Here is a 24,332-nt window from a genome sequence, read left to right on the forward strand (position 1 = left end):
TATTGAATGTTATGTAGTCACTTCTCATTATTCTATGCTTCACAAGATTAGCATGATATCATAACTTATTTTCAACAAATCTATTCTGATGCCTTTTGAGTTTATGCGTGCTCATTCTGTAAATTGTATAATTACTTTGCATTGTGGGCATAAAGGTTCACCAAATAAGGATCTTATTTGAGAAGTTAGAAGTAATTTACCCCACTGTTTTGTAGCATCTTCAATAACTGCCTCTTTGTGCTTAGGATTTTGTTTGTTTCTTTTAAGTGAACTATTCCTCAGAAAAGGTATGCATAGAGGAGGGAAATGGCACGGTTTCCCTGAGTCTCATGTGAACAAATTTCGCATGTTTGTGAATTAGCCATTGATCAGTTCAGCAAGCACGTGCTGAGTCCATTTGCCAAGGTGTGGGTGACGGGCTTGGGTTGGGGCCGGGAGGTGGGGTGTCTCTGGAGTGGGGGTTGCAGCTGTTTGGGGCAGGGGGAGTGGTTGTTGGGAGCGCAGCTTTTGAGGGTGGTACGGTGGCTGCTGGGGGTGTGCTCTTCGGGGCTGTGGGTGCAGTCTGTGTGGGTGGCAGCTGCAGTCCAGGCAGCAGCGAGTGTTACTGTGACTGACAGACTTCTGGAGCTGGGATGTGGAGCAGGAGGAGGCCGTGAGGGTCAGATCTGCGGTTGGCAACTGAGGGCACTTGCAGCTCTGAAAGGCGGTGGGTGAGAACCTGAGCAATCCGTGGGTTGGGTCTGTGTTTTCAGAAGGTGTACTGTGACGATTTTGCTAACTGACCTCCACTAAGCCCAAGGCAGGGGACAGGTGCAGTTACCATGTGGATCCTTCTCTCTGGGGGACAGTGGGACAGAGTGAGACGCTTCTCGGTTCAGACGCCGCCACTAGAGGGCGCACAGGATGCACTGAGCCCAGGACCCCAGGGGACCCACACCACCCTCCCAGGAAGTCATCACTGCTTCAAGAATGTGTTAGGCAGCTCCCCACCCTGGCTAGGCTGGCCCGCGCTGTGTCTCAGAGCTTCCGGGGAGCTCCAGGAAGGAGCACAGCACAGGCTCCATCTCCCAGGCGTCCACACCAGGCAGCCAGCACCTGCCTGCTGTGAATGCTGGTGTCCTGTGCAGGTGTGCAGGGAGGCCTACATTTCCTCAGTGTGCAGGTGTAGAGCAGTCACGGAGAACCGCAGCAGTGTGCTGTGGCAGCCTAGGGCAGCTAAGGAGGTGCAGGAGGAGGCGCTCCATCTGGGCATCTCTCCTAGGAACACAGGTGCACAGGAGCCCAGAGGAGGCCCTCTGATGACGCCTGCCCTTCTTAAAGAGGAGAGATCAGTCGGAGCGCCCCCCCGACGTAATTTCCACTGCAGAACCGTGATCCCTTCCAAAAGGAGTGTTCATGCAGAAAGAAAGGTTTGCATTAGTATGCTTTTAACAATAATTTTTTTTTTTTGGTACCGGGGATTGAACTTGGGACCTTGTGCTTTCAAGGCAGGCGGCGGAGCCACTGAGCTAAATCCCCAGCCCAGCAAGCTCCTTTTTAAATGCCTCCTTATAATTAGAAGGGGATTCACCCATGGCCGCATAAGCAAGCTCTGGCACCTTCCTCAAATCTGGATTTTCAGAACTAAACAAGAAACATGGTGTGTGCCCGTCAGGACCGTGACTGAGGCGGGGCCTGAGGCCTGAGGACTCATTTCCTTAGTGGTGGTGTCCATGAAGGCTTGGGTGCTCACTCGCACTCGGAGCCTGTGGTCTCAGGGCCACCACCCCTGAGCTGTGCTCCGCCCGTCGACAGGCGTACGTCTCATCCAGGTTGTGATTTCGGTCACCTGCACCGTGGAGTTGCCTGGGACTTGCAGATAGGCCCATGGGTCAGCACAGCGGCCTGGGGCTCCCTTGTGGGGAAACAGTGGCTGTGAAACTGCTCTCCTCTCCTGTGGCTGCGAGTGAATTGTAGGGCAGGTGGTGGTGGAGCCCAGGCCCGTCCGGGCTCCGGTGCCTGGGGGGTGCTGTACTGTGCTGCACCCACACAACCTGGCTCGTGTCTTCCCAGCCAGGCAGTGTAACCCATCCTCAGTAACGCTGTGTGTCCAGGAAGCATTGCAGCACCTGCATGACAGGTGCACCCCTCCCAGCCCTTCTGGGTGATAGTGGCTTTCCTCTGAGTTGGGCTTTGTGCTGAAAGATCTCACTTCCTAAGAAAGCAGAGGCAGTCAGGAGTGCTCAAGTCTTATGGACTTCTGCTGTACGCAATCACTCCTCATGCAGCGCCTGAGCTCAGTCTCTGGGAAGTGCATGTGTTCTGGCGACGTCTTTGAAGATCCTCTTTGTCACTGGCTACATGCACTGAGGGTGACAGAGCCATGTATGGGCCTGAGTCGTAGAGCGAAGCGTTGTTCATGGGGCTGCATGTCAACATGGTGGTTTCACAACATTAGAGCTGCATTTTGCTTCATCTTCCACCGTGTGCTCCGTCCCTCACACACAGGGTCATCGTAGTGGCAAGTGCTTCATGACCTTGGAAGCCAGGGGACGAGTAATCAGGGCCGAGTGCGGTTCTGCCAACTGCACATGGCGGGGGTCTGGAGGCAGATGCAGCCGTTCCCCGTCTCTCCCGTGTGCCCCAGTGTGGCCGATCAAGGGTGTGGATGCAGATGTGTTACTGACAAGTGGCTGTCACGCTGAGGTGCGCGTCCTCTCTCAGCTTGGTCTAAGCAGCCACAGAGCTGAGCTCCGTGGGTCTGTTTTCAGACAGGAGAGTGAGGTGAATGCAGACTGCCAGGGCCACACCACAGCACACCGAGCCGGAACCTTAGCTGGGTTTGGGGTCTTCTGTGTGAGGTAGCTCTGTGGGTGCTGGGCAGGGAGCGGAGAGGCTGCCCTGGCCACGGGAAGATGCATGGACCTTGAGGTTCAGGCACTGGGGCATGGGGAGCCCCATGCTAAGCACTCACCGCTGTGGTCCAGACTGACAGGCTCTGGTCACGCGTGCTCTGGGGACAGTCACTGTGAGCTATGAAGGTGACAGGAGGGTGGGCACTGTCCGCAGAGGGCCAGGCCAGAGAGTGAGTGGCTGGATGGGGGTCTGTGTGGGCGCTGCAGTTGCTGTGCAGGGCAGATCAGAGGCGGAGTGTGCTCAGGGCAGGGTCTGGAGACGTGCCTGTGCAGGAGCCTTGTGCGGCTCCAGAGGCCCAGAGGAGGCTGCCAGCTGTGCTCTGAGCAGTGTGGACTCGAGTTCCTCGTGATCCTGTCCCTGTGCTGCATGGTGCGGCCGGGAGGCCCCCACGAGCAGACATGGGAGTGAAACCCAGGACTGATGTCTGTCCAACCCCAGATGACCCTTTCCGTTTGCTGTGCTTGGATGAGGACACTGAGTGCCAGGTTTGAGCGGCATGCCTTGCCTCAGGTCTGGCTGAGCCAACCCTGTCCCCCGAGGACTGTGTGGCTTTGTGTCCTTTTACATCTCTGCCCCGCATTGCACATCCTGTCTTGCTGTCAGGGTGCTGAACGCCCCCTTTATGACCATCGCGTGAACATACCAAAACCAGTTAGAACCGTGGATAAGCAGAGATCGGCCCCTCCACCTGTTTTAGCACCTTCCTTCTGAGGAAGAGCTGTGGCCTGCATTGTGGCTGTGTCTGTGTGTCCACACACTTGCAGGAAGCACCCAAGGAAGGGAAGGGCCCGTTCAAGACCGTGACTTGAGGCACGGTGATGTGGAAGCCGCTTTGCTCTGTGTTCCCGGGAGGAGCCACACAACATGGATGTGGGCTCAAGGTCAGGACCACACTGGCACCTGGCAGTGTCCAGGCTGCTCTCCGAGACAGAGGTCAGCCTGGCCCGCCTGGAGCTGGCAGTTGGAGCCTCTGGGATCCCTAGGTGGAACCTTGCACAGCCTTGCAAACCAGACAGGGAGGGTCCATGGCCACATGCCCTCAGATGGCACTCCAGGCAGACGGGGCAGGGGCCCAGACCACACGCCGGCCGGCTGCTTGCTGCAGGAAACTGCATTCCCCAAGTCTCATCACTAGGTGAGCTCAGCCCGAGCGTGCCAGACCTCAGGGCCGCGGTTCCTGTGGCAGGAAGTCAGTCTGCGGGCATCGTAGTGGCTTTGGGAAAGGCGCTTTGCAATTCAGGGGCTACATGGATTTGATTTCTGGCCTTGACTCCATGGCAGACCATTTACTATCTTGTACCAGTGAGCTCTCAAAGGGCCACATGGGCACAGAATCATGTTTTGCAGTACACACCTGGAAATGTGGAAGGGAGGCTGTAGAGTGTAGCTCGCCGGGGTAAACAGCATCTGTGTAGGTGATCTCCAGCTGGTGAGGTATTAGAGAATGATGTCCATCTTCGTGTGGTGGCACACGCCTGAAACCCCAGCACCTGAGAGGCTGGCAGGCTGAGGCAGGAGGATTGCCATAAGGCCAGCCTGGACTGCATAGCAAGGCACTGACTCAAAAAAGCAAAAGCAAAAGAAAGCAAGGTTTGGATGCAGCAGAGACACAGGGATTCTGTTGGAGAAGTCAGGGAAGAGGAGATGGGCCACCTCTCTAAGATGAAGGACATGCAAACTCCCTGGACGGATGAACAGGGGAAGGCATGGCAGACAGTGATGCCATGAGCCTGGAAAGGGCTGGCTTCCTGTATGGAGCCCCCACTGTGGCTGCTTGCCAGCCATGGACTGCCAGGGGGGCTGAGCAGTCTCGCAGGGGTGGAACTAGTACCCTGGGGCAGCACCATCTCAGAGGGTGGAGCTATCTGGGAGGGAGGAGCTAGTGCCAGGGGCGGAGCCAACTGAGAAGGTAGCGCTAACATCACAGGCACAGCCACTTTGCAGAGGGTGGAGCCAGCACCATGGAGGCTTTCACTAGGAAAGTCAACTCCAGGCTTGGTGAGCATAAAGGCTTCCTTCCCATGGAGTGATAGCAGGCACAGACAGCTGTGACAGTCACAGTGGGAGCTGAAGACCAGAGGGAAGCTGTGGTGGATGGGAAGGGCAGGTAGGACAAGACAGGTGTGCCCTTCCAGCCATAGGTAGGGTTGTCCCAGTGGACCTGGACCAGGTGTGAGCGGAAGAGGGGTTGGCTGCTGAGCGGCGTGGTAACCTGCCTAGCGCTGGTGCAAAGGTTAACCAGCTGTGCCTGAGGGGAGAGGCGCCTCTAGGCTCTCAAGAGCCAGTGTGGCAGTGCATGCCCTGCGGCAGGGCGTGAAGACCCAGTGTGAGAGGAGGCGGCCTGGTCTTGGCTGGAGGCAGGCATGGAGTGAGTGGCCTTGCTGGTCTCAGACTCCGGATCCTGTTCAGGCCCAGGTGCTCCACAGAGGACAGAGCTGGCTACGGGGGCTGCAGCACGTGGCTTAGGCGCTGGGCGCAGAGGTGGACCCTGCCTGCTGGCCCCACTCCTGCTTCCCCACCTCAGAGCAGAGGCCCCAGGGCTTCGCTGAGAGGAGCAGGCACTCGTGAAGCCCAGCTGCCTCCACGCCATTGCCACGTAGTGTTGTCGGGGACCAGTGCAGTATGTGAGGCTGCAGCGGTCAGACAGGGCCAGGGCTCTGGCTCCCTGGGCAGAGCTGCACCATCTCTGGACCTGTGCTGTTCCTCCGCAGACCCAGCCCTCCGGACCCATCCACCACTCACTCATCACTGGGCGCTGGGCAGCTGAGCAGTTCCCTACCCCTGAAGGCTGCACCTTGGAGGCTGCTGTGAGCTCTGAGTGAGTTACTGTGTGTAGAGGCTCCCATGGGCCCCGCTGTGCTAAGATCTTGGAATTCTTCCTTTTTAGTGACAAGCACACACGGCAGGTCCCTTACACACAAAATGGCTCCAGTCACGCAGCCATGCCCACACACGGTGTTCCCATGCCAGACACCGAGTCCTGTGGGGGCCCCGATGCCCCCTCCTGTCTGTCCCCAGCATGCCTTCTGCTCTCTGCTCTGGGAGTCCCCCTTCCCAGGCGTCCTTTAGGGATGGCTTTTGTCTCTGTTGGTCACTGTTGAATTTGGGCCCTAGCAGAGTGCCAGGCATTCAGTGAGAGCTTGGTAAATATTTGCTGCAAGCAGGAGACTCTGTGGGGAGTCACAGGTCTGAATGTTTATTTACCCAAATGTCATGGGCCTGGGGTCCAGTAACTGCAACACCAAGGCTGCAAGGAGCCAGCCCTTTGGAGTGTACCCAGGGAGGGAGGACAGGGGAATGTGTTGTTCGACCTTCTGAAAGACTTCTATTTAAAAAATCCTGAAAAGCAACCCAGCGAGTATGAAAGCTGTCCATGTACTAGCACATTAGTGACAAATAGAAAGAGCCAGATGTTATTAACAGAAACATTATTTTTAAAGCATAATGTGAGTTTAATTACCTTTATTTCCCTGCTGCCTACATTTTGTTTGGTGTTGAATGCAATTCCTAATTCAACACAATGAAATCTCTCTGTGACAAAAACATTTGCCTTGCTGCTTTCCGTCAAGAGTGCACATTTTACTTTGCACCAGTTGCTTCTCGTGTCTGGAGCCTGTGACTGGAATCCTGTGCCCACGCCCCAGCTGTGTGATAACAGGTCTCGCAGACAGGGGTGTGCATGTGAGCGGGCTGGCTGTTTCAAGCCTCCGCTGCTGGAAAACAGGTCAGAGGGGCCTAGGTAACGTTGGGCACCAGCCATGAGTTGTGTGTGTGTGTGTGTGTGTGTGTGTCCCCTCAGCAGCCCAGATGTGGGCTGAACCAGCTCTCTACCTAGTGGCACAGCCCTGCATAGGTCACTGACGCTGTTCTGCAAATGCACTGTGGTAGACCCATCCACCCCTTACGGACAGAAATGCTGAGGGACAAGGGGTTGTGGCACTGGAGGTTTCCCACTGCATTTTCGGCTGACCCTGGCATGCTCCTGCTTGTCTCCCACCAGCCATCCGGGTCGGTGCCATGTCCATGTGAGCAGGGTTAGTGGGCCTGGTGTGCGTCACCTTCCTACTGTATTAAAGTGATCCTGTGACTTTTGGAAAACTGCTTGCTTGTTGAGATATAATTTGTATGCCATAAAACTCACTGGTTTCACGTATAAAACTTAGTGCCTTTAGTATATTTACCAGGTTGTGTGCCTGCCTCTGCTAATTCCTGAAGGTTGTTCATCAGCAGAAAGAGCCCTGTTCCCATTAGCAGCCACCCCTGCCCTGCCACCCTGGGGTGCTGTGTGGGGGAGGGAGCCCCAGCACATGGAGGGGGGTGGCTTAGGGCTGGGGCTGGGGCTGGGGCAAGGACAGGTTTCCCAGGTCCAGTGTGTCTGATGATGTCTTAGGGCCTCCTTGTTTCCAAGTGAGTTATGGCTGCCGTGTTGGTGGATCTGTCCATCTGCTGGTGAACGTCGCTTCTCGCTTCCCCCTGTGCTGCTGCCCTGAGCACCATGCACGCAGTGTGTGTGAAGGTGCTGTTTGCAGTCCTCTTGGGCGCAACTGGGAGTGGATCTTCTGGATCGGTGGTGATTGCACCCGACTGAGGAACCACCAAGCTGTGGGCCACAGTGGCGGTGCTGTTTCATGTTCACACCAGTGCTGGCCGAGGTTCCAATTTTCTCCTGGCCAGCACGCATTCGTGTCTGCCTTGGTGACTGCAGATGTCCTCATGGGTGTAAAGTGGTGGCCGGCAAGATCTGGACTCGTATTTTAGTCTCCGCTTGCTGCTGTGTGGGCCATCTGTTCTGTGCTCACTGACCCTCTATGCATCTTTGGAGAAATGCGCATTGATTTTTAATCATTTAAAATGATTGTTAGCATTTTGTTATTCAGTTACAAGAATTATTTAAATACTCTGAGAGTGGTATGATTTTCAAATATTTCATTTTGTGGCTTATCTCTTTTTTTAAAGGTACTGAGGAGTGAACCCAGGGCCTTCACACAGAGGTACTTTCCCAGACCTTTTAATGAATTAATCAATTAATTAAAAAAATTTTTGGTGAGGCAGGGCCTTACTAAGTTATCCAGGCTGGGCTCAAACTTGTGGTGTTCCCTCCCTAGCCTTCCAGAGTGCCGGGATTAAGATGTGCCAGCACGCCTGACTTGCTTTCTTGAAAGCATATTTGCAACACAGGAATGTTGATGAAGTCCAGCGGCTTGTTTTTGGTTTTGGTCATTCATGTGTTTGGTGCCCTACCAAAGAAACTGCTGGGTTCTAAGAGTTCTGTCAACTTGTAGCTCTTCATCTAGGTCTGCTGTTCATTTTGAATTAATGTTTATGTAGTTGAAGGAGGGATCCAATGCTCTTGATTGGTGATCAATTGGATTTCCAAGTGTCCCAGAAACCATCTGTGGAAAGCCAGACTCTCTCCATGGAACTATCTTGACATCTGTCTTTCTCCACGCATGCTTTGGTAATGGGATCCCGCAGACTGGGCGGCTTGCTAGGAAAGCAGACACATTTTTCACAGTTCTGGATGTTGGGAGCCCAAGATCAGAGCCCCAGCACAACTGGTGTCTGGTGAGAGGTGCTTCTGGGTTTGCAGATGGCGCCTCCTAGCTGTGTTCTTATTGGGTGACAGGGACACGGCAGCTCTCTGGGTCTCTTTTATAAGGCCACTAATCATATTCACAAGGGCTTCTTCGCCCTCCTGACCCCATCGCCCCCCAGAGCCCCACTTCTTAATGCCAACAAAGGTACTGAGCACTAGGGTGTGAACTGGGGCGTGGGGCCACGAGCATTCAGCACAGGCAGCAACCTTGCAGGACACCAGTTGGGGTGGTTTGCTTTGGGCTCTCAGTTTTACTCCATGGATCCCCATGTGTGCCCTGAGTAAGGAGATGTAACTGAATCTTTCGTCTGTGCTTGGAAGTCTTAGACCATCGAGGTCTGCGGGCATGGAGGCTTGTGATACTCTGCCCCAGTGGCCCCTGTTAAAGCGCCGAGGCCACGTGCCTGGGACACCATTGCAGCTGGGTGACTTTGGCCAGGCTGTCCATCTCTAAGCTCAGACCCTTGATCTGCAGAGTAACCGTGCTTGTCATAGGCAGCAGGAAGTGTCTGTCAGTGAGAAATTATGAAGAGCACACCCGGTGCATGGAGCGGGGCCTGCTGTGTTCCCGGGTGACCTTGGCCCCGGGGGTTCTCATCTCCATCCCACAGGGAGGCCCCTGCGCTTGCAGCAGGTCCAGAGGGGAGACCTTGAACCCAGCTGCTCCGACTGCCGTGCCACTGTTCTTTCCACCCCTGGGCCCTCTGGGTGGTGGTGCCTGAGAAGAGTGAGCCTGGCCTCTGCATCAGCCCTGCGGACGGACGTCTCAGCTTGGCTCAGCTCGGCAGGCTTCGAGGGCACCTGCTTCCCCAAAGATTCCTGGTTGTCTCCTCCCCTCTCCTCCTCCTCTTTTTCTTCACCATGTGAAGGATCGAACCCAGGGCCTTTGCACTGAGCTCCATCCCCAGCCCTTTGGGCATTTTCATTTTGAGGCAGAGTCTCGCTCAGTCTGCCTCAGCTCCCACGGTGCTGGGATTACAGGCATGCGCCGCCAGGTCCGGCTGGAGACTCTTGTCTTCTAAGGTGACATTTTGCCTCCTCTGCGGGAAGTGCCTTTAGCTCTTGGAACACAACAGGGATGGATACCTGTGTGTTTACCTGGGCAGTGTAATCCAAATTCACCGAGTGCTGCCCCCGCGTACATCAGCTGGAGAGACCAGGTACCAACAGATGGGCAGGGAGGCTGAGCCTCCCCAGGCCTGGCCAGCACTGGGCAGCTCTTTCTGCCGCTGAGGCATCAGTCAGCCCAGGATGAATTCCTTCCCCATGTCTCTCCCCTTTGCTAGAAAATGAGTAGCTGGCATTAGATACTCTCCTAGGGACTCTGACTTTAAAATTCGGTGGGCCTATAAATATGACTAAGTGATTTTCACAACTATATTTAAAACTGCGTGAACAGAATAAAGGGTAGGGAAATAGCAGTGATTCTGCTGTTTGGGTCGCTGTTGGAGCTGAGTTTTCTAGGAAGTGTGATGTGTGAGAGGATCTTCACAATGGCATTGGTGAGAGATTGCCAAAGCCGGGCCTGTCTCTGGGAAGCCCTTCTCATCAGAGGATGAGTTCCCATGGAATTTACCTAAGGGGCCAATGTGGAGGAGGGTGCCATGGACACACATTCCTGGCAGTGCTGCAGATGATTGAACCCAGGGCTTCTGCACTGAGCCATAGCCCTGGGTTGGTTTTGGTTTTATTTTAAAGAGGATCTCTCTACATCACTGCGTGGCCCAGACTGGGCTCAGAATTGCAGTGTCCTGCCTCAGCCTCCCAGTGTGGTGGGATTACATGGATATGCCGCCACACTTGGCACATCAGTACTTTTTAAGAAGATTATTAGGTGTCTCTGTTTTTATTCTATAGGATGTTGTATTTCTTAACTGCTATGTTATTTAGGGGAAGAAAGCTTGTATTAAAATTGTCAGAACTGTCAAAAATTTAAGTGAAGGGCTTTTCCACCTCTGCCGTGTTAATGTTTGCAAAGATAAAGGGATATTCTTCCCCCGATTTGCTCCAAAGCATCTCCAGCCAATACCACCACATTTAGGAATATTTGGCCAAAGAGCTGTCTGAGTGTTTTTTCTTAAAGTAAAACTTACTCTTTTCTCCTTTATTTGTAAAAATGCAATTTATTGTATTTTCCTTTCTGGTTATATAAGTATTATTTACTTTATAAAAGGTAAGATATGTGGAAAAAGAAAATATTGTGCTATATTCCACCACTTTTAAAAAAACCACTGTGAGCAGTGTTCTGGGTTTACTTTCAGGATGTGTGCACAGACACATACATGCATGAACACAGACACTCGCACACAGGCACACGTGTACACAGGCAATTATACACATGCACAGTTGCACACATGTACACATTTGCACAGACACTGCACATGTGAATGCAGACATTCATTGATCTGTGCACACATTTTCAGAGAGAAAGTTAGAGTCCATGGTGTGCACATGGTTTTACCCTCCTTTTAAGCACTAATCAGAGATTATACATGTGCAGATGCAGTGACCCGTGACCTCACGCTGTGTGAGTTTAATAGCTATGCAGTATTCCCGGTCCATGTGATCATCTTCCTGCAGCACCCCTCTTGGTGTTTAGGTTGCTCCTATCTTTCCACATGGTGCCCAAGGCTTCCCAAAGTATACTTGTGAGGTGACACCCCATTGTTACGTCAAAAGCTCATTTGAACACAGGCTCCTCACAGACCTAAGTGTCAGGGGCCTGAGGAGGATGGAAAGAGTCTGGACCCACCATGTGCTTCCAGGCCGGCTCCAAGAGTTGTGGCCCTGGAGAGAAGCCTGGGCCTTGAGGGTACCGGCAGCAGCTGCTGAGGCACAGCTGGCCATGGGCCCTGGCAGAAGAATCCTGTCCCTCCAGAGCCTCTAGGAGGAGGTCCCCACTGTCTCCTCTTGTGCAGCTTTGCAGCTGAATTGCTCAGCGCTCCTCAGCTGTCCAGGAACTTCTTTGCCTTTTTCTCTTCCCTCTCCTCCCCTCACCAAGCTGTTTCTTCGTCTTCCACAAAGACCAGAGGCCCACTTTGCCTAAGGTGTCAGTGCTGTGGGGCAGCCACAGGTCCACACCTGTGACCCTGGCCTCTAGGACAGGAAGCAGGAGAGATGACCCCCACAGGTGATTTGCATGAAAGATGATGCAGCAGATGCTGTGGGTGGGACAGTTTGCTCTGAGAGTTCAAGGAGGAAGTGGAGAAAGAGAGAGAGAGATTCTTTGGGTAATCTTCTTGGTCCAGGCCTGTGCAGAAGGGATCTTGTGAGAATCACGGGGCTGCGTCCTCCCCAGGGAGGAGGTGGCAGCCAGACTTGGCCACGGAGATGGATTCACGCAGGAGCAGACAGCTTGAGTGTTTGCTGGCCGGCTTTGGCCTAGTCTGACTGCTGACTGACCTGGTGGTATGAGTAAATCCGTAAAGTAGCTAGGGCTTGCCAGTATGCACCAGACTTGTGCACAGTGCTGAAAGGCAGGCCAGAGAGCCCACGGGCTTTTTCCAGTGGCCTGCAAATGCACCGAGCAACATCAGGTCTGAAAGGAGACTGGAAATGCTTGTAATTAATTAATAACCGCAATATTCAAACTCATTATCTTTCCCCAAATGTCTGTCTGTATAGAAAACCAAGCAATCACCAGATTAGGCAAATATATAAACCTCACTGTCAAAGAAATGCAAATGTGACCTTAATTAATAAGTTTGCTAGCATCTCTTATCCTTGTGGTACTGGATGGATGCAGAGATGGTGGAAACCAGACTGGACCAAATATGGAAAACACATGCTCTCCTGCACAGGGAAAGCCTTGGGGGCGGGCTTCAGCAAATTGGAGATTTGGCTAGAGGAATCAGCAGTTGGTCCACTGAGTAACCTGGCTGATGCTCACGGAACAGAGGGAGCAGAGGTTATTACTTTGCTAGGGTAGGCTAAAGTCTGGTAATTCCCATTGGCCAGAAGCACTGTTCCAAAAGATGATTCTCCTTGTGACAAATTTGGACGACTGGGTGGTTATGCTCAACTTGTCCAAGAGGCTGTTGAATTTTCCTGTACCTTGTGCCATCGTCCTGTGCAGAATGTCTTGGCCTTGACATTGCTGGGCTAACAGATGTCAACTTTTTTTTTTTATGGTACCGGGGATCAAACTCAGGACCTTTCACTTGCAAGGCAGACAACTTTGCTAAGGAACTGTGGAGTTACTCTTAGTGTGCTCACATCACCTGGCACAAACACCCTGGCCTTTTAAAAGGGCTGAAGGGCTTACAGTGCCTGGGCTGCTGAAAAGGCCCGGGATGGGGGTAGGAGGAGCACACCCCAACCCCAGTAGGTGATAGGCCAAGCTCACCTGTGCTGTGCTGTTGAACACAACATTTCTTAAAGATCAACTTGTGGACATGCAGCACTGAGCACACTGACCCAGAGGTTAAGAAAGCAGAGCGGACAAACACTCATGAAGCCAGAGGTGCCAAGCATTTTGTCCTATATTAGTCACCCTCAGATGTCTGCAGACCCAAGAGAGAAATCAGTGTTCTCAACAAAATCAGCCTTCAGGTCCCCAAGAAGTAACAGAGGTAACTGTTAGAACACACATTTCAGAGGCATGCAGGGAAACCATCTGTGTGACCTCCAAAATTAGTGATTTAAAGTTGACAAAGAGCAACTGAAGCTCAAGGGCTTATTTAATTTTTTACTCTTGGTAACCGTTTCTCATTTCATGCAAACACTGTGCTTCTGTGATTTTATCAGGGCTTCCTGAGGATCTGCTGAAACATGCTATGCTACAAAGAGTAGCAGTTTATTGCACCCAAAGGCTTATTTTGTTGTCTCAGACTTCTGTCCCACCCTGCCCACTGCAGTGATCCCCAACCATTTCACTCCATAGAGTTACATGATGTTCACACCTCCACTTTAGTTTCTGTGCGTATATATTCACAGACCGAGGAAATACATGTCATGTGCCTTACCCTGTTTGCATTTTTGGAACAGTGATGTGATACTGCATGTTTTGTAATACTGGGTTGCTTGAAAGAATCAAGAGGGAAGAGAGGATGCACAGAGCTGCCTGTGTAGGATGCGGAGCCTTCTCCGGCCTGGTCACTGGATGATTCCTTTGGGCATTCAACATTTCCTGACCTGTGTTCTCTTCATGAGACTGTGGTGAGGTTTGGGGTGACAAATAACAAAGTGCTTCCTGTGTGCTCAACACAGTGAGTCACAAATGGAGAAAGGAGCTGTGAAAGCCAGCTTCCACCAAGGAGGGATCCAGAAGGACAAGTAGTGTCCCTTGAACTTTGTCCTGGGCTCAGCAGCTCCTGGCCCTCTAGGCAGGCATGTCAGAAGCTAGGAAGTGGACTGTGTTGATGACACTCATGGAGAGAAGGACTCATGAATGATGAGGGTTGTCTTGGAAAAATACTAAGCAAGGAGAGCTAATGACCATATGGAATTCAGTGAATTAGACTAAACCAGGAAACAGGATAATTCCTGGTTTAATTGTCAAGGGCCCACAATCTGCCTGACATACTGGGTACTAGCAGAATGTTGCCATAGCAACCAAGCAAGTAGCTGTAGCAGGTTAGCAAGCAGTAAAAAATCATTGTAATATTTCAGAACCAAAACTTTAATATTTTATTTTCATTACAATCACTCTAGCTTCCCTTCCTAAAAGAATGGATTCCTGTCCTATTTATAGAAGTTTCTTCGGCAATTATTTTAGAACAAGTGCTGTTGGCTTTGTGCTTTTCAAAGGATGACAAAGATCCTTTTGAAGACTTTAACTTTTACCTAAGTCTTTCTGTGAAAGAAATTTTCAGTTAGTGCAACAGTGAACTGTTAGGCTTACCTATTTCTTAGCAGTGCTGGGAGTCAAGCCTGAGGGGCCACTGGAAGGGGGCTTGGAAGGGCCCTCGTTCTCTTATTGTTTTTGTTTTCTGGGTTGTAGCACGTGCATGCTCAAACACACATACACACAGATTCAGGCATATGAGCTTGAGTTTATATATCCAAACCCAACATTTAAAAAAAATTGTCACAATTTTAGGGTTTTGAATGACTTGATCTTTATTTGGCTTAACCAAAGATATCCTAGATTTATAACTAGCTATTACCATAGGCTTTTTTAGATTTGTTTCTCATCATATAAATGAAAGTTTTCAGATAAAAAACATCTATAAGTTATTCTAACTTACTACTTATAGAATACATTACATTTTTGTAAAATTTGTATACTTTCCACTGAATTCTTGTCAACGTAAAAGTTGAACAGAACATACATAATAGATCATCCCTCTCTTGGATTTGATCCTCAGAAATGATCAGATAAGGATTGGGTGCTTAATCTAAATAAAACAGGTATTCTTGTCAGCAGAAATTTAAATTATTTGTAATATTTGGATTTGTGGGTTTTGCATCATGTGATTGTTGTTCTATTGCATTGGTCAAGATTTAAAGACTCTAAGGCCAGGGATTTAACTCAGTGATCTCACCGCCTGCCCCGCAAGTGCAAGGACCTGAGTTTGATCCTCAGTACCAAATAAATAAATAAAAATAAATATTAAAAAAAAAGATTTAAAGACTCTTAGGTGTTAAGAGTAGTTACTCATATACAGCCAAATTTTAAGGAAAAAGTATAACTTACCTAGAAAGATCTTTCATTATCAAATGTTTTTATTAGTGCTTTTTATTTGTTTTATAAAAAGCTCTAGAACAAAATAATAACAGCTTTCTTAGCCAATGGAACACAAAAATAGTCTTCTCTACGCTAAACAGTAATTGCACATACAAAATTAAATATAGTTTGCTCCTATAGCAACAAATGTGGAGGTCACGTGCTCAGAGAAAGAATTGCACATGTGATGACGTACATTTCAGATAAGCACAAAGATCCCCTTCCCAAAAGCCTTTCGCCGAGATTCAAAGCCATGGAAGGGACAGTTCAGCAACGGGTGCTTGGGGTGTGTGCCCTGAGCTCTCAAAATGCATTTTAAGGAAGATGACAGAGGTGTTCATCAATAACTTTATCTGCAGCTGCTAAGCTGGCATCTTGGTTTCTGCTTTTCACTGCAAGGACAGTGACTTGTGACCACCCAACCCTGCAGTCTCTCCTCAGGTCAAGTTGTCAGTGTGATGGGTGATGCAGACTGCCACCCATCTGGGTGGTCAGACAGGATCTGGCTTCATGTTTGCATTTAAATTTTGAGTTTACTGCTTACAAGAGATTCACCCATAGGTTATTTATTAATAGTCCTCTGACAAATAGTCGTCATCAAACACCAAGAGAAAAGGCTTTCTCTTCCCAGCACAGACATTGACACAGCACAGGAAATGCTCTCTGAGGCTTCTCATCGGGCTGGGATCCTCCTGCAGCTCCATGAAGTGAACCCCAAAGCCACGGTCCCTGCCAGGAGGTCCTCAGCTCTGTGCTTGTGCAGCCCCATGCTGAAAATGAGCAACAGCTCTTTCTGCTGGGGAAGCTCATCCTGAGAAGGCCCCAGAGTCTGGCAGACCCAGGCTTGAGTCCCCACTCTCCCATCATGGATTTGGATGAGATAATGAATCTCTGGATCCCCCACCTGTTCATCGGCACATGTAAGAGACAGTCACGCTCATTTGTCTGCCAAAAAGGGTTGGTAGAGAGGCAGACCATGATTATCTAGGGCTGGGGATTTAGCTCAGTGGTTTTGCCACCTGCTTTGGAAGCGCAAGGTCCTGAGTTTAATCCCCGGTACCAAAAAACCCAAAGTGATGATTGTCTGTGAGGCCCTGGGTGGTGTGGAGATGCAGAAATGGCCTGGCATGGAGAGCAGAGGTGTGGAGCACGGCGGCCCCATCTGTAGCAGGTGGGGCTATTTCAGGGCCAGGTCTCTGTCATATAACGCCCTAAAGCAGCTCTGAACTGGCAGGGCATTTGAAAATTATACTTTCACTTTAGGAGAACCTGTCCCTATTGTTCTGATTATAACCTTTGACATGCTCCTGGTCAAGTGTATCCTGTGGAATAATTGTATGGGTGGCCGTAACCTTTGCCATAGCATTCTGGGGTTATAGCCCGCTCCTCCTAAGTGCCTGTGCCTCTCTGAGCTCTCTGGGTCCATACTTCTAGTGCCTCCACAGCTCCACCTGTGGCACAGGGGTTAATGCCCATGTCTCTCTGTTCTGGTTCACTTCAGCTCTCCCCCCTGTTCTCTCCTCTTCTCCCTAGTGCCTTTATTTTGGGTCTTGATTTCAAGACATTTGCATGTTTTGAATCTGCATTCCAAGGGTCATTCTTTGTTCTCTGGCTGGCTGTGTAACTGTTTTCCCCAAGGCCAGTTCCTGATGTTCTGAGCACAGGAGGCTGACTTACCTGTCCCTGGAATTCTGTTCATATTGTGCTGGAGCCAGCACTCACTTCAGGGCTGATCAAGCTGGGTTGGAGTTTTGACCCTGCCAAGCTGTTTTCAGTTGTGGAATGGGAATACCCCAGCCACCTGCATCCAAGTGGCTACAGTGCCTCAGTCCGATTGAAATTTTACAGGCACCTGGTAGGATCTCCACACATGCTAATCTCCCCCTAAGTCCTCTGCCTTCATTTCCAGTGAGTCATAAAAGTAGAGGGAGAGACAGTATTTGGTAATTCAGAAAACAGTGGATCCCCTAAGATACATGTTTCACTGCAAGTAAATGCCTGAGTTGTGGACTTGCCACTGCAACCTTTGATCTGTACAACCTGTGGAAGTACTTGATGCAAGAGAAGGTCTGATACCAGGACACTGAGTTTGCATTATATATGCATGAGGTTGTGATAAACTGATGCCAGCCATTTGTATTAACATAGGTGATTAGGAAACATGAATAAATTAAAATTCACTCATACTCACAGGTGAATTTCAATTACATACTGTTCATATTACTCCACATATTCAAATGCTGCTTGTGGTTTCAGTTTTACAAAATTATTCTTTTTACTATGTGTAAACAAGGGCATAAATCTTCAGTCGCCTAATTTTTTTCCCCTTTTATAGCTGTAAATGTCATTGCCCTGAGTATTCTGAAGTTTGTTTCTTATCTCTGCAATTTCTGGTTGCACTGTCTTGATTTCTTATGCTGACCTCTGAAAGATCAGAAATCTGAGCTCTAAACCCCAGCTCTTCTTGCTGGGAGTGTAGCAGGACCAGGCACCAGAAGGCCTCTGGGTAACTCCTCTGAGTGAGGACTGTTGCCAACACCTCATGGCCTTTCATCTCTGAGGATTGTGACTGCACTCACTGATACCACAGTAGCGCTTAGGATGCATTTCCAGGAAAGTAATCTTTAATTTAATGTAGCAAAACAAAGCACTTGTTAAGGCCGAGACATCTCAGGATGCAGAGCTGAGGAGGTTGCTGCACTGGCTGTTCTGTGGACCAGCTCCTCACTCCTTGCTCTTCTCTCTGTGGAAGGTGTGAACCCATGGTTGTAAAAGCTTTCTGTTGCTGTTGGCCTCAGGGAGCTCAGCAGTCCTGCTAGGGATAGGGGTCCCATGGCCCCGCTCAGTCCCCACGTGTGGGGAGGCATCATGTTCCTGGAGGCCCAGAGTGTGAAGGCACAGAGCTGGCAGGACCAGCCCCTTCTGGGTGGCAGCCTCTGTGGGCGTCAAGCCTGCTCGCTAGCAGGCCCTTATCTTTGCCTTTGTCTGGAGGCCCGGCTGTGGGGACTGGGAAGTGGCTTTGCGAGCAGGCAGTGGGTTCTTTGGGCCGTGAGGACAAGCTGAGTTCCTGGAGGCAGGCAGCTGAGGTCCGAAATGCCCCTGGACATGGGGTCCTAAAGCCCAGGCTGACCGAGGTGCATTCAGTGCACAGTCTGATCCACTCTGCACGGCGTGACACTGCGGGTACAGTTCTGTAGATGGCCTTTGCATCCTCTCGTGTGAGGGTTTTCAGCCAGCCTCAGTGACACTGTGGCAGGGCCCGGTGGAGGAGGTTGGCTGGGGAGGAGGCACTGCTGCTCAGACCTGGTCAGCCTCGAGTTTGCAGTCATCAAGCACGTGGGCTGTGTAACCTGTCACTGGCATGGCTCTAATTATCTGTCCGACTCACTCCTGAGAGGAGCTCAGCCTGTCCTAGATGTGACACACAAGGGCAGCACCTCTGACCACGGGGTTAGAAATCAGGAACATACCGTGTCACTATGCAAGTCACCTACCACATCTGAACCTCAGTTTCCCCTGTGGTGGCAGCCCCTGGACCACTGCAGAAGACCTTAGCAGAGCTCAGGATGCTCACTTGCAACTCTCAGCAAATTTTGCTTGGCTCCATGGGGCTGTGGGTGGTGGCAGTGCCCCAGCAGCATCTGCTCAAGTGACACTGCAGAGCTTGCATTCTGGGGATGGCACAAGGTCCCTAGGGCCCCTTCCGGTGCCCACATGTACTCAGACCTCAGGCTGCCTGCATCCTGAAGACCCCGAGCCCAGTGGTCCCCTGGCCACCTCAGACAATGGTCCAGCCTGCTGTCATGGTCCCAGTTGCCCTTCATTCCTGCCCATCCTCTGGGCGGCCAGTGTCGCTTATCACTGGGCATTTGCTCCCCTGTGTGCTGCCAGTCACTCTTTGGTTTTCTCAGTGAGGCACAGCTTTGAGTTAGGGCTGTGGGCTATGGAGCCACATCCTGAGTCCAGTGGTCTAGACTCTTTGCTCAGCAGTGCCTCAGTTTGCCTCCAAGAACACCACCTCGTTGGTTATGGGGATTGATGAGCAAAGCCCCTGGCTCGGGCCAACCTGAGTGCAAGCTGTCCTTGCAGTTTGCTAGCTTGGTCTCTCTCCTTGCTGGGAGCTCAGGAGGGCAGGTGCAGCTGCTGGCCTGGGTCTAGCTTCTTCTAGCTGGTCCCCACCGTGGATAAACACCATTGTGGGGGCGCTGCAGGCTGCACCCTTGTCCCGGCCCTCTTCCTGCGAGAGGCCATGTTGTGAGTGGACTCTGTTTCCAGGGTGATGGAGCAGATGCCAGAAGGAGGTGACACAGGCTAGTGAATGGAGCGTGGTCATGGTGCCCATTACTGTTCTGGGTGGCACTTCAAAGGAGTCAGCTATGTTAGCAGCTGGAGACTTTGAGGATGCAGAATGGGGTGGGGAGGAGTCTGGACACACATGACTGGCTGCTTGAGTTCTTGCTGGGGTGGTGGTACCTGGGAACTGAGTCTGGCTCTAAGAATTTCCTGTGATGTCTGTTGTACAATGTTCTGGAGTCTGACCTGGGCCCAGGATCAGTGCTCAGACAGGTCCAGGACAGAGCCAGGGCATGGACACATTCATGACCTTGGAACCAGCTCTTGGGCATATCCAGGGCCATAGAACCAGCAGCTGGTCACAACCAGGGCCTACACAACTTCATTAGTTTCCCGGGGGAACTCCAGCACAGCACCATGGATGGAGTGGCTACAGGCAGCAGATGTTAATCCCCTCTCCTTCCTGGAGGCCAGGAGTCTGAAGGTGCAGAAGTGGCAGGGCCTGCACCACCTGGAGGCCCTAAGAGCACCCCTGCCAGCCTTTGCCCTGTGCCTGCTGGCAAGGGGAGCCTTGGCTCCTGCGACGGGAACACATCACTCAAATCCTATTCCACCTCAGTGCAGCCATTTCTCTACAGTTTGTGCATCTCAGTCCCCTCTTGTAAGGATGCTGTCTTCCTAAATCAGAGAAAAGCTCATCAAGATCCTTTATTAATTGCATCTGTAAAGGTCATACTTCAGACAAGATCCATTCTGGGGACCCGGATGGAAGAATTAGCGGATGTGCTCAGCCCACCCGGTGATAGTGGTGAGGCCTCCGCTGAGGGCGCAGCCCAGGTCTGAGCTCACCCAGGCAGCAGGCAGCTGTCCCGCTGTCTCTGAGACCAAGTGCAGGGACCTTGGGAGTAACCGATGCATTGGTGAAGCAGATATGAGGAATGGAGATTTACAGCTTTGGTGTATTTGGCATTTTAACCTTGAATAATAAATGTAGGCGCGTGTGAGTGTGTGTGAGTTTGGCTCAGGGATACTTCTCCAACAGCAAGACCAGTGTGGAGTCGAAGCCACTGCCTTCACAGAGCTCACCACTGGCCCACAAGATAGTCTCCAGCTCCGTGCTAGCCTAGTTTAGTCTGAAAGTCTCATGCTGCTATTCACAGTGAGGCATCCTGTGGAGTGGACACAGTGCCTTTTCCACGTGCACCAGTGAGTCACTGGTGTGGCCGAGGGCAGAGCTGGGGAGACCCTGTGTGAGAAGGACCTGCCTGAGCACTGGCCCTGCCCCCACACTCACGGGCAGCTTCCCTGACCTTCCTTTCTCTTGCTTTTGGATTTCACCACCAGCTTTCTTTGAAGGCAGAAAAGACTTCAGACTTGAAGAGAATAGTGTGTGCATAAATCTCAGCTCCTTGACTGACTGCATCTGCACCTAAGGGAAGCTTCTCTGTCGCAAGTGAGGACTTGTGGCCACCCTGACCTGGGTGACACTTCATCTTCCCTTTTGCCTCTGTCCCTCCAGCTGTGGCTCTGTGGAGTAAGACACGTGGTGGTGGCTGTTGGTGGAGCCTCAGATGCCAGCGGTCACAAAAGACCCAGCCCCTCGCTGTGCACAGAGCACTTTCCCTGTGTTTCCAGCCTGGCAGCATCCAGGCAGCAAGCAGAGGGCTGTGCAGAGGCTAGCATGCTCCAGCCCTCAAGCTGTACTCTCCTCCCGCTCGCCTGCAGCTCAGCTGAGTGGAGGGCTCTCTGGTCCCCTGCAACTTCCCTGAGGATGGTCTCGAAGGCAGGGAGCAGCCAGCCAACAGGCGCTGCGGGTGCACAGCCTCTCCCAGCACCCTGCCCACTCACTCTTGAGAAGCCCTGTGTCGTCAGTGTGGTGACGCGCCCTAGGAAGTTGCCCATGTATGGCTCCCCAAGTGAGTGATATCATCACAATCCGTGGCTCTGTCTAAATGGGATCATTGGTGAAATGAGATTAGAGACGTCCATCTGAGGAGGCAGCAGACCGAGCACCTGCTCTCTTGAATCGATGTCCCGGGGGACGGCACCGCGCACTAATCAAGGCGTCCGTCTCCATGGCTAATTCCGTTAGCAGCCACGCGCCTGCCTCTTCCGCTCCGTGCCAGGCAGCCCCCACATCCACATGCAGTCCACTCCAGATCCGTGTTTTCTATTATGCTTGAATATATGGGACATGCATCTCGGTCCTCTGCCCGCCACCCTGCTGCAGTGTGCTTGTTTTGCAGAGCTGTGTGGTAGCCTGGCTGGACTCAGGACTGACCGGAGCAGGGACACACGCTGGGTCCTCCTGGCCTCCCTCCAGCCCAAGCACGCAGCCCCTGTCTGCCTGCTGAGAATCCTCTGCTCCTTGCATTTGGATGCTGCCAGCAGTGCAGCTGCCACCGAGCCTCGGTAAGTCAAGAACCAGTCATTTCTTACTTTTCGCCCCCTGGACGTGCACTTGCACGGAGCTGTGGCATCAGGTAGATGCTGAGGAGCTGGTTAGCGCTGGGCTGGTCAGCCCAGGGGGCTGCTTGCCTCTCAGTACTTTGCAGCATGGTTTTTCATTGCCCCGACTCACAACCCTAGGCTGCACTGCTTTTCAAGTCCAGCACTCCTCTGCCAGGGACAGTGGCGGTGGCCCAGGGGATGAGTATTACTGCAATCAAGGAGCATTTTAATTGCCATGGAGGATTTAGGGGCACAGTGCTGCATAGCAGTCCGGAACTACAGCACTGTCATTCTGTGAAGACAAGTTCAGTGTCCAATTAACCGTTCTCCTGATAATCACTGAATACAAGAGCGATCTGTATTGCCAGAACTCTCCTGGCTGGCTCTTGCTTTAGTACAGCAACACAGCAGCTGGGCTGCTGGTTCAGGATTCCTTGGGGAATGAGTAGATCAGGGACCTGCAGTTATTAAAGCCCATGCTTTTATGTGCAGGAGACGGAGGAGATGCAGATGGGCTTCCTTTGTGATGCCTGGTGCAGGGGGAGCTGGTGCCCCTCGCAGCTGCAGGAGGCAGAGGAAAGGAGAAGAGGAGATGCTGGGCTGAGGAGCCTGCTGTGAGGCATTGCCTGCATTTGTCTTCATGGGCGGCAGAAAGGCACTTCTGAAGCAGAGCGGAGGATCTGGTGCTTGGTGCTCGGCTCTGGGGAGGCTCTGAGGCTGTGGAGGGCACAGTTGGCTGGGGCTACCTGAGGCACTGGGCGCCAGCGCACACCCCAGATGGCTCGGCCACAGGGACGTGGTAGTAGGTGAGGGTGAGGGCACTCTAATCCTCCTTCCCTTGCTTGTGCTCTGCTGATACTTTGCGTTGGGTTCGCTTGCTCTTCCTTGTGCAGAAACAGGTGCCTCGCTAAACAGAATGGGAGGGTCCAGCCCCTTCCCCACGAGGCTGAATGTTGTGCACTAGGCATCTGGTAACTCCTTGCTCACAAGTTCCTGCTGTCTCCTGCAGAGGTTACGCTAGGGAGGACCAAGCACGCCCAGACAGGAGCTGTCATTGGCCTCCCCCGTCCCAGTGGAGTTTGACAGCCCCATTCATAATTTTGTCCCCAGAGCTCGGATGTATGGCCCAACAGAGGCTCGGTGTTAAAATGGAGTGCTCTGTGGCTTTGGATCTGCTCACAACTATGTCAGGGCAGGGCAGCAGGACTTTTTCTAGCCATGTGGGTCTCTTGGACATCCAGCAACAAGTATTTTCCTACCAGATCATCTGTCACAGAGGCCAGATCTCAGGGAGCACTCACACATGTGACTGTGTGATTCCTGGACACGGGCAGATGCCAGCCTTCTGCAGGGTCTGTGGCCCAGGCAGAAGATGCTATTTGGAGGAACTGCACGGATGAGAAGCTCTCAGGTCATGGCGCGAGCAAGACGCCTGCCTGAGGAGCAGGTGGCTCTGCACGAAGTCAGTGCTCGCCCTGAATTGCAGATTTACTCAGTGCTAAGTGTCTGTGGGTGTGAGCACTGCTTTTCTTTGTAAACCAAATCACTTCAGTTTGTTTGTAATTAAAATGAAGGTGGACAACCAGAAAATAAGTGACGTATGGTGACCACACTCACTGGCAAGATGTGCACTGCTGTTGAGCAGACAGGTCACAGCCCTTCCCCAGCTCAAACGCCCTTTGTCCATGGGCCTGTGTGTTTGCTGAAGGGCTTACTCCTCTCCTTTCGTGTCAGTAAACCAGCACTGGTAACTTCTAAGCCACATGCACGCTTTGTTTTCTGAAACAATACCGCTTTCCTTACAGGCCATTTGACTTCCCAGCTTTCTCATTATTCAGCAAGTCTGTGCGCTGGTGAATGAGACTGAATTCAGTCCCTGCAGGCTGACAGTGAGCTCTTGACCTGCAGGGATGGGGCTCTGGGGCCAGCTCCGAGGTTTGGACAGTGCTTTCTCTCTGGTCTGTCCTGTTTTGTGCATCCCCATAGGAGCTCGACGCCATCCCCACCTGGCCAGCGCCAAGCTGAGGGTCTGTGGCAGGGACAGGAACGGCTGGATGGGAGCTCATGGGTGGCAGAGTGTGAGGCTGAGGTCTTAAGATGAAGCCCACACCTCACCTGTGTGTCCCCCCAGTGTTCACGGGTCCCCCAATGCCGAGTGCACCTGGTCGAAGAAGCCTCAATCCAGGGGCGGGCAAGGACCGGTCTCATGGGCAGGGGCTCCATGGACTCCGGCTCAGACCTGGGCAGCTGCTCACCCCGAGCGGCAGCTCTGCCAGGAATTTGGTTACTGGACCATTATTTCATTCCTGATTATTTCAGGGTAATACTGGTCATAAAAGTAGCATTTTTCATATGCCTGACATCAGGAAAGTAGGCACACATTCCTGTATAGGGGACGGTGGGTGTGGAACCGCTTTCCTGTGCACATGT

General features: G+C 51.9%; 1 protein-coding gene across 9 annotated transcripts in view; it reads left to right on the forward strand.

Annotated features, from left to right (window-relative positions):
* Dlgap2 (DLG associated protein 2) overlaps window positions 1-24,332 on the forward strand; it is a 520,842-nt gene that overhangs the window by 179,813 nt on the left and 316,697 nt on the right. For 4 of the 9 annotated variants that reach the window (XM_087210077.1, XM_087210080.1, XM_004869560.3 and 1 more), the window contains exon 1: window positions 21,351-21,863. The exons of the other annotated variants lie outside the window; for them this stretch is intronic. Coding sequence is in view for 2 of the 4 variants with exons in the window: in XM_004869560.3 (XP_004869617.2) it covers window positions 21,830-21,863 (34 nt within the window). In the remaining 2 variants the exon portion in view is untranslated. Of the gene's footprint in view, window positions 1-21,350; window positions 21,864-24,332 lie in introns of those variants that run through there. 9 annotated transcript variants of the gene reach the window in all.

This window comes from Heterocephalus glaber, unplaced genomic scaffold, assembly GCF_053883595.1.
Source record: "Heterocephalus glaber isolate CG9 unplaced genomic scaffold, H.glaber_assembly_v1.0 deba00001104, whole genome shotgun sequence".
In the NCBI taxonomy this organism is placed as follows: Eukaryota; Metazoa; Chordata; class Mammalia; order Rodentia; family Bathyergidae; genus Heterocephalus; species Heterocephalus glaber.